At 41.3% G+C, this 10,319-nt stretch overlaps 1 protein-coding gene across 7 annotated transcripts in view; it reads left to right on the top strand.

Annotated features, from left to right (window-relative positions):
* Larp4b (La ribonucleoprotein 4B) overlaps window positions 1-9,979 on the top strand; it is an 83,111-nt gene extending 73,132 nt beyond the window's left edge. For 4 of the 7 annotated variants that reach the window (XM_031359420.1, XM_031359424.1, XM_031359422.1 and 1 more), the window contains 3 exons: window positions 4,611-4,735; window positions 4,831-4,939; window positions 6,695-9,979. In XM_031359420.1, the coding sequence (XP_031215280.1) occupies window positions 4,611-4,735; window positions 4,831-4,939; window positions 6,695-6,985 (525 nt within the window). In that variant the 3' untranslated portion in view covers window positions 6,986-9,979. Of the gene's footprint in view, window positions 1-4,610; window positions 4,736-4,815; window positions 4,940-6,694 lie in introns of all 7 variants that reach the window. The other 3 variants (XM_031359419.1, XM_031359423.1, XM_031359421.1) reach the window with 1 other exon arrangement.
* Window positions 9,980-10,319: the final 340 nt, after the last annotated feature.

The raw sequence follows: 10,319 nt of genomic DNA on the forward strand, positions 1-10,319 counted from the left end.
GAGCTCTGAGGGTACTAGTTAGTTCATATTGTTGTTCGTCCTAAGGGGCTGCAAACCCCTCAGGTCCACAGCTCTTTTTTCTTTTGATTTAACTTTTATTACATTATGATGAGAGAAGTTACATGATTTCAATTTATCTGAATTTGTTAACATTTAAAAACATTTTAAGTAAATAAATCACATTGTTTCCCTTTTGTACCCCAACTCCTCCCAGAGACCCCCCTTCAATACCTATAATACCTTTCTTGTTATCATATTCTTTAAAATTTATAAAGTATTATAACAATAAAAATGAGTATTATAAAAGTTGTTTGATATAAAATAATAATCAATTAACAGTCTTATGTAGATGTTTGTCTATAGCAATACTGAAAATACATGTTTTTCTCAATATAAATTTTAAATAACTCCAAACGTATTAACTGTATATTTCAAAATAATACATCACTACTAGTATTTTCTTAAATGAACATAAATATATAAAGTCTTTTTGTTTGTTTTGCATTTAGTAGAACTTAAAATCTTGGTTCTTACTGTGGTACAAGCCCAAAATAAGAAAAGTTTTTAGACATTGGAGTTAATTGTAATAAGGCTGTATTCAATGACCCTCGTATCACCAAAGGATTTTACCTCTGTGTTAGCTAAACTAAGACTTGACAGTTCTGCTGCACCAAGGAATGAATTGTAGGCACGATTTTTGGATACAGACTTTCTGCTGTGTGTATTAAGATGCTGTATGTATTTCTGGTGTGTGTATTAAGATGGTCTATCCATGAAGTCATTCACTAACTGTTTCAATGAACAATGGTTCTGCTTACAGGGTGGCACAGACATTAGGTGAGGGTATGAATCTGATTCATTGGCTGTGATGATTTTGAAAAGCATAAATCTCAGAGAAAGAGTAACTTATAAAGTCATCTTCTTCAAACTTGATACAATAATTACAAACAACAAGCAAAGCATTCAGTCTCACTCTTTGTTGTTCACTTACAAGCCGCCTCCCAAGTTAATTGTCTAGGCTTCTTTTGGCTGTATAAATAATTTTGAAATATGTAAGCTGTTCTAAAAACCATAGTATAGTATAAAAACATGAAATAAACAATCCTATTAATAGAGAGGCTGAGATAGGAGAAGTGTGATTTCAAGACCATTATGTGGTACACAGCAAGACACTGTTAGGTACAAACTAGCAGAAAGTGTATATGGATTGTACAATAGTGGACCTATTTCTCCAACTACCAATTTAGAGAGACCACCAGATGATAGCCAACAAATTCTACTTCCTCATACTTTTGAATTTTAATCAATTAGGATATGTTGGTAATATTAATTTTCATATTAAGAGAAAGTAATTGTTACATCTTGTTATTTTTGTTGTTAGGTATGGAATTATGTTTGTGGGGGTTTATTGAAAGATTACTTTCTTGCTTCTTCTAGGGTGTAGTTTTGCTCCTTATGTTGGTATTTTCCATCTGTTATCCTTTGTAGGGCAGGATTTGTGGAAAGATATTGTGTAAATTTTGTTTTGTCATGGAATATCTTGTTTTCTGCATCTGTGGTAATTGAGTTTTACTTGGGTATAGTAGTCTGGGCTGGCATTTGTGTTCTTGTAGGGTCTGTATGACATCTGCCCAGGATCTTCTAGCTTTCATAGTCTCTGGTGAGAAGTCTGGTGTAATTCTGATAGGTGTGCCTTTATATGTTACTTGACCTATTTCCCTTACTGCTTTTAAAATTCTTTCTTTGTTTAGTGCATTTGGTGTTTTGATTATTATGTGTCGGGAGGAATTTCTTTTCTGGTCCAGTCTATTTGGAGTTCTGTAGGCTTCTTGTATGTGCATGGACATCTCTTTCTTTAGGTTAGGGAAGTTTTCTTTTATAATTTTGTTGAAGATATTTACTGGCCCATTACCTTGGGAGTCTTTACTCTCTTCTATACCTATTATACTTAGGTTTGGTCTTCTCATTGCATCCTGGATTTCCTGGATGTTTTGGGTTAGGAGCTTTTTGCTTTTTGCATTTTTTTTTTTAACTGTTGTGTCAATGTTTTCTCTGGTGTCTTCTGCCCCTGAGATTCTCTCTTCTATCTCTTATATTCTGTTAGCAATGCTTGCATCTATGACTCCTGATCTCTTTCCTAGGTTTTATAACTCCAGGGTTGTCTCCCTTTGTGATTTCTTTATTGTTTCTAGTTCCATTTTTAGATCCTGGATGGTTTTGTTAATTTCCTTCACCTGTGTGATTGTGTTTTCCTATAGTTCTTTAAAGGATTTTTGTGTTCCTCTTTAAGGGTTTCTATCTGTTAACCTGTATTTTTTTTTTTTTTTTTTTTTTTTTTTTTTTTTTGGTTTTTCAAGACAGGGATTCTCTGTATATCCCTGGCTGTCCTGGAACTCACTCTGTAGACTAGGCTGGCCTCGAACTCAGAAATCCGCCTGCCTCTGCCTCCCAAGTTCTAGGATTAAAGGTGTGTACCACCACTGCCCAGCTCTCCTGTATTTCTTTGAGGGAGTTATTTATGTCCTTCTGAAAGTCCTGTATCATCATCATGAGAAGTGATTTTAGATCTGAATCTTGCTCTTCTTGTGTGATGATGTGTCCAGGGCTTGTTATGGTGGGAGAATTGGGTTCTGATGATACCAGGTATGATGATGATTTCTTTTGCTTATTTTCTTATGCTTGCCTCCCTCCATCTGGTTATCTCTAGTGCTACCTATCCTGGCTTAATCTGACTGGAGCCTGTCCTTCCTTTGATCCTAGTTGTGTCAGAACTCCTCAGAATCAAGCTGTCTATGTGATTCTGGGATCCTGTGATCCTGGGCCTGTTAGACTGCCTGCGAGTAGAGCTTCCTCTGGGTATTATGGGACTCCCTGCAGAGTTTTGCATCCAAGGTCTGCTCAGGGCACCAGCCCAGACAGACAGGAAGGAACCCATGCCACTGGGCTGGAGGAGTTCCTGCATGCCTGGGTCTCGCTGGATCCAGTTATTCCCAGTGATCTTGGGACAGACCTTGTGTCCTCCTCGCCTCTGATCCTCTGATCCTGGACGTGTTAGAGCACCTGGGAGTGGAGCTTTCCTTTGGGTGTTGTGGGACTGGCTGCAAAATTTGCGCCCAAGGTCTGCTTAGGGTACCAGCTCAGACAGACTTGAAGGAACTTGTGCCACTGGTTGGGTGGAGTTTCTGCGTGCCTGGGTCCTGCTGTTCCCAGTTACTCCTGGTGTTGGGACAGATGTTGTGTCCTCCTCACCTCTGATCCTATGATCCTGAAGTGTTGTTGTCAAGTATGTCCTCTTCCCTTAGTGATAAGTAAAAGTAATAGCAGGCCTCCTTGCTTCACAGACAGCTGCTGCTCTGAATGTACTTGAGTTTCTGTATAAAGCCTTTTTTAAAGAAACAAGTATTGCTTTCTGAAAGGCTGCTCGTGATTCTGTGGCCAAGTTATACAGTCTACACTGCTGCCAGTGGTGATACATCAGCAGGAACTACAGAGGATTTGGCACATTAGGCCACCCAGCCCCTCCATGCTTTACCCTGTTTTGTGACTCTTTGCAAAGTGCCATATGTATCTATGTTAGAGTCAGTGTTTATCACACTCTGAATCTGTGCATGCTTTTTGCAAATACAAGGCCATTGGCTTCCCTGTGTTGGGTTCCTTTCACTTCAGCAGTTACAAGAAACCTGGTCCTCAAGCCAACAGAGCCTCTGTCTCCCCCACCCCCACCCCGCCCTCAGGGAAAAGTATAAATTGTTCCATTCTCCCAAAGCTGCAGTTCCAGCTACTTTATTCCAGGGACTTTATTTTACCTTTAAATTTTTACCTTCTTTGAAGAGAAAAGCAGTTAGTAAATGACCTGCAATTTTGTATTTAAACTTGTAGCCAATTACTTAACTTGTCCTAAAATCACATACTGGGTTAATGACTACTATGTGTACACGTGTATGAATCACGGCTGTACTAAGCAAGTGGTTGATGGGGTAATGTCTCATTCACTCAGGTCTTAACTTAGTGACCTTGCCTATTAAATTGGGTAAAGCAATTTTTTGTACACCTGCTTGCAGGGGTGGTTTGTGGATTCAGGTGAGAACTCCTGTGGGTATCTATCTCCTACCAGTGGGCACTCAACTGTTTGTAGGCGTGGATATGTCGGTCTTTGTATTAATCATAGTTTGAATTGATTCAAGTATGAATTATAGTTTAACTTGGTAATTCCTCGACAGCTATGGGGAATCTTGATATGACAGATGAGTAAGGTGTGTTTAGAAGCTGTTCACATGAAAAGACAAGCTTATAGGTAATTATAATGCATTTGCTGAGAGCAAAAACGCTGAGTTCTGTGCAGCAGATGACAGACTCAAAATGTAGTTATGTTTGCTGGAGGCTTCTCCTGTGTCTCTGCTGTGACTTGACAGTTGTTGGTAACATGCCATTGTTCTGTTTGCTTGGAGTATGGATATACCATTCAGCATCAATCCATAGGGGTTGGGAAGCAGTCTCCAAAGATGAGTTAGAGATTGCCTTAGAGTTAGACCCTTCGCTTTTAATGGTTAGATCTTAACTTCTTGGGCAAAGATATGACAGCTGCTAAATACTGCTTTAACGGTTTTTAGAACCTCAGTACAGATGCAAGCACAAACACTGTTCCTGTAGTGGGACCCAGAGAGCCCTCCGTGCCTGCGCCCTGTGCTGTGTCGGCAGCGTTTGAACGTTCTCCTTCCCCGGCCCATTTACCTGAGTGAGTATCAGAATTCTTCCAGTCCTCTGCCAGGTTCAAGTGTAAGTGATCTGTAATATTAAGTGTGATTCTTAAACCAGATGGCATTTTCACAGGGATCCCAAGGTGGCAGAAAAGCAGAGGGACACTCAGAGTGTGGACAGACTCCCTTCTACCCCTGCTGCAACTGCATGCAAATCCGTGCAGGTGAATGGAGCAGCAACAGTAAGTGCCTTACCTGCCCTCCACAGCACTCAAGCATTCCCTGTGTGTACTGTCTCTGATGATGGCTTTTCATTAGTGTGTGCCTCCATTTCTCTGTACCATTTCACTGAGATCTTCTGTTTCAGAGTGGGGTCTTTCAGATAAGTAAGAAGGTCCTGGCTCTGTCCTATATGGAGTTTGGTGATTTCTGTATTTATTGTGTGTGTTGTATATATGAAAAAGAATTAGCTGGGCAGTGGTGGTACACACACACTTTTAATCCAGGTACTCTGGAGGCAGATGCAGGTGGATTTCTGAATTTAAGGTCAGCCTGGTCTACAGATGGATTTCAGGACAGCCAGGGCTACACGGAGAAATCCTGTCTTGAGAAGAATACAGCAACAACAAAAGTCTGTCTGCTTCAAAGGCTTAGATAGTTGGGGGTTCTAGAGGGGCATGGGTGGTCCACAGCTTCTTCATCCTTTGAGGGAGGGACTGGGAGGAGTAGAAGGAGGGAAGACTGAAGTCAGGATGTACTATATGAGAGAAGAATAAAAGGTAAACAGGGCGAGGAATGGAATAAAGCAGAATGACTTAAAGAGCAACACAGTGTCCTGTTGCCCTGCTTTATATCCCAGTGACTATGCCAGCTATGTCAGCTTAGGCCCTTAGTTCCAATGCTTGTGAGATGGGGCTGCAAGTTTGAGTTCCGGGATGTACATAGCAAATTTCAGCCAGCCAGGTATGCACAGTGAGGCAGTAGTTTCTGTCCTTGATAATGTGGCATCTCTAGACTTGGGAGGCAGAAGTAGGAAGATTAAATTCCACAAGTCTGCGTGAGTGCCAAACCAGCCATGGCTAAGCAGTGATGGATGCTCCATGTCAAACATAGGGAAATGGAAGCAGGAGGATCGGGGGTGAAGCCATCTCACATCCTGACCACTGTGTCACACTGTCCCGGCCTGCTCTCTGTAAGCACAGCGCCTGCACTAGTCCTGACTTAGAGCAAGTGAAGAGGGGCCAGTGTTTGCATCTTTTTTCCCTTGAGCCTCATAGGCTTCCATGTTTCTCAAGAGTGCTTCGTGTTGGTCAGAATTTGGTCACCATTTTATTGCTGTGCCTTCTGGCTACTGGCTGTTCTGGAGAGGCATTTCTGTAGTATCTCAGAGGGAAACTGGATAGCAAGGAAAGGAGCAGTGACTTTTTTTTTTTAAACCAAAGATGTCTGTATATTTTTAGTCTTTAAAAAACTTAATTTTTTTCAAGACAACCATTAGCTTAGAAAAAATATGTATATTTTCAAATTATTTAATTTTAATAGAAACTTAACTTTATAAAAGCTAAACAAACAAAAAGCCAGAATCTAGCATAAGAGATTGGGCTTCAGGCCTTCTCCTCCTCCAGGAAGCAGCATTGTTACATTGTCCCTATTTATTCATTATTTTTCCTTTTGGAGTAATTCCAAACTCTGTGACATATTCCAGCACCATGTTTATAAAGTCAACACATCCTACAAGTATATACCAACAACTGTGAATGAATTCTTGCTGCTGCACATGTGTCCACAAGCTCTAGAGGCAGGAACTTTGATGCTGATCATTACCTGCCATAGACATACCAGAAGTTGCTCTTGAATTTTGTGAATGTCTTAGAAGTAAAAATACCCATGAAGATGAAATTTTACTTAAAATAAAAACTTTGTTATATAACTTCATCCCTGAAGGAGCTTCCATCCCTGATATTTTATATGCATAATCCTACATTCTATGTTTCCAGGAATTGAGAAAGCCCAGTTATGCAGAGATCTGTCAGAGAACGAGTAAAGAGCCTCCTTCCTCCTCCCCATTGCAACCCCCAAAAGAACAAAAGCCAAACACTGTCGCCTGTGGGAAGGAGGAGAAGAAGCTTGCTGAGCCTGTGGAGAGATACCGAGAGCCCCCGGCCCTCAAGTCCACTCCTGGAGTCCCCAAAGATCAGAGGAGGCAGCCTGGGCGCCGACCCTCTCCTCCAGCTGCTGGGAAGCGCCTGAACAGGGAACAGAACACTCCTCCCAAGTCTCCTCAGTGAAAGCCGGATGCCTGGGAGGGGTCTGGAAGAGCTGTGTTCACCGTGAGAAGCTCTCCCACTCAGTATGGAATGAGCCGCTGGTTAGGAGCTTGCAGTGTCTGTGGGGCCCGTGGGATACCTGCAAGTTACTTCCTTCTGTGAGTCGGATTTTCCCCCTCTTGAAAAAAAAAAACAAATCTATTTTTCAGGATTTAATTATATAATATAAACCTTATTTTAGGTTGGTGCTTAACTGGAGGTGATACAGAAGTCTGATGTTTTTCAGGATAGAAAATGTATTTATCCTAACAAATGGATATTTTTTATTAAGCCTCCACGTGGCTCTGAGTGCAAAGCTATAATGAGTTTTTCTAAATTAAGGGAACTCTGCTACTTTTTTTTTTTTTTTTTTAAATAGCTGGTCTGCAAGTACACATTGGTAGGGTGTCCAGCAGATGGATGGGGGCTGATGCCACTGGCAGGGGGCAGCCTTGGCCTCACAGAGCAAGGGACTGGTAATGTCAGGACACTGACAAACTGGCATAGGAGCTATGTTTTCATCTAAACCCTTAGCTAACAGGTAACTCTAGCTTTAAAACAAGATAAAGATGTACATACAGTTCTTTTTTGATCTGGTGGGCAGAATGAACCTACAAAGAGCACCCTAGGAAGACCTGAAGCCTTTGAGCAGTAACCAGCCCCTCACTCCAGTTCCAAGTGGCTACTATGTAAAATAAACTCAAAGCACATTGTGAATAGAACCTAGATGAAATTAGAAACTGCTGCCCACTGACGTCACAAGTCGTACCGTGATATGTGTCCCTGTGAGTGGGCTACCTGGCTCTCATCCTCCAGTGCCTGCTCTATCCGTGTCCCCCACCCCCACTCCCCCTCTGGAGAGTCATGTCTTAGCCAGCTCTGTGTGGATGTCTTCCTGTCCCTCTGCATCGGCACGTGGATTTAGAAATTCCTAGCCGTGAGAGAGTGGTGTCTGCCCTCTTTGGCTGGCGAGGACAGAGTCCTTGCTCTTGTACCTCCAGGACGAGAGTCTTGTTGATTGTTTCCAGAAGCTGCACTTCTGAAGAGCAAGAGTGCAGTCAAGGTAGCAAGTTCATAATAAAGTTACAGATAAATTATTTTGTTTTAAAATGCCTAAAATTTTCTTTTAAGTATTCTAAGCAGCAGACAATAAAATAGTTCCTGCTATGTGTAACCATACAGCTTATTCCACAAAATGCTATTTAACAAGACTGAAGGTTGTTTTGGTTTCTTTTTCTCTTTTTTTTTTTCTAAGGAAAAAATGATTTCCATCCAATATTTAAAGACTTGAATTTTATTTAAACTTGAAAATGACTTTGCCTTAACTTTTGTATAAGACAGCTTAGAGCTCACGGAGACCTGCCCCTTGGGTTGGCGGGAGTGGATCGGTTACTCAGTTGCCATGCGGATCTCCTGGTGTTGGTTTTGCTGAGAACGCATACTGTTGTACAAGAACTCCAGTGGTTTTTGTAACATACCTACAGATCTTCAACAGTTGATCTTTTTTCAGATTGTTGAAAAATCCTGTAAATGCAAATAGTCGCTACTGTGTTAAATCTGTGCACTTGGGAGTGTGCTCTGCCTGTACAGTGTAAATAATCAGAACATATGAGAAAGGTACCCTACAGAGAAGAATCTGATAAAATTATTGATATATTATAAATGTTGCTGTTGAGCTGATGTAGATAAACTAAATGTTGTGGTTTGAGTATTATTTTAATTTGTTAAGGTTTTTCTTTTCCCCTTATACTGGTGTGTTGAACTGATTTTGCCTCTTTGCTGCAAAAGGGAAATGGAAAGTCTTATTGCAAGCCTTTGGGTGTTTTCATACTCTTAAAATGTACGTAAGTGCGTGCTAATCATAAGTGATATGTGAGGGTTTTGAAGGAGAGTATAGAAAGCAGAGACTGGCAGGATCTTCCAATGAAAGTAAAAAACAGAATATGCTAATCTAAATTATACTCTGTTAAGTGATTTTTCCTGCCAGAGGCAAAGATGGCCTGATGCCCGTGACCACTTCCTTCAGAGCAACTGTCACTCAGTTACATAGGAGTATACGCAGTGCTGATGTTCCAAATGCCTGTGAGAGGAACATAGGACGAATTTCCTTAGAGATGTCAGATCATATGACAAAAAAATAAAAAGAAGAAGAAGAAAACAACTGGCCTCTTGAACCCACACTAGCAGATACTGTCCATCTGGAAAGGCAAGCCTGCGGCCTCAGGTCCGTCACATCACATCTTTGCTGGAAGAGGGGCCAAATTATGGTCAGCATCCCTCATCCCCAAGGGTGCTCTCACAGAGGATATTTGATTTTTAATGAGAAGTCCTTTCCCCAAGGCTGAGCATTGCAGCATGAAACCTGTGTGGCAGAGCCAGCTTGTAGGTGCTTGCTGTCTGCTGGCTGGAAGTGTAAAGCTCAGTGGGCACACGTAAGGGCAGGTGTGCAGATGCACGAGGTCGGGACACTGTAATTACGGCTTAGCCAATGACAGCCTGGCATCAGGAACTAAAGCCTTGCTCAGATGTGATTTTTATAGCACTCATTTTCAGGAAGCAAAGGTGATATGCCAAATAGCTGTATAATGTCAAAACAGAGACTTCCTGAACACGTTGAGGTTTTCCACTCAGAAAAAAATGGAAGTTATCAAAATAGGAAGCTGTTGAGGGTGCATGCAGACTCTTGCTATGTCACATACAGCAAGTGTGATATGTGGTTTTCATAATCTATTTTTAAGTTTACTCATTCCTTTCAGTATCTCAAGGTATAGAATCAGAGATACCACAGTCACAAATGACATTTTTAACCTGTAAAATTGTGTGATGATGCTTAATTATCATATGGAAATATGGACTAGGAATCTGGCCCCACTTCACCAGACATGAATTTCAAGTGATTCCTCTCTCGTAGTCAGTGTCATGATGTCTCTGTGAACCCCTCCTGTCATTGCATCACTGGTTGCCACTAGTGGGTGGCAAAAAAAGAAAAAAGAGAAAAAAGACAAAAAAAAAAAGGAAAAAAAAAAGTCTTATATTGCTGTATTAGGGTTTCTGCAGTTGATATTGAAAAACTGGTCCAGTGTGTCACAGCAGGCGACTGATGGTGCATACCTGTCTTTGTGTCCCCTTCAGTGAGCTGTAGTTGTGGGTTTGTGAGCTTTGTAGCCTGTTATACGGAAAGCAACAGACAATCGAAGATTCCAGGAGTGCTAACAGCTGCAAGTCACAGAACGGGAGTGTAACAAGTGGAAGCTTGCCTGAGGGGTTCTGTTTCTGTTCTACTTTTCATTAAGACTGGAATCAAGCTTACATGTAA

This window comes from Mastomys coucha, unplaced genomic scaffold, assembly GCF_008632895.1.
Source record: "Mastomys coucha isolate ucsf_1 unplaced genomic scaffold, UCSF_Mcou_1 pScaffold7, whole genome shotgun sequence".
NCBI classification, from domain to species: domain Eukaryota; kingdom Metazoa; phylum Chordata; class Mammalia; order Rodentia; family Muridae; genus Mastomys; species Mastomys coucha.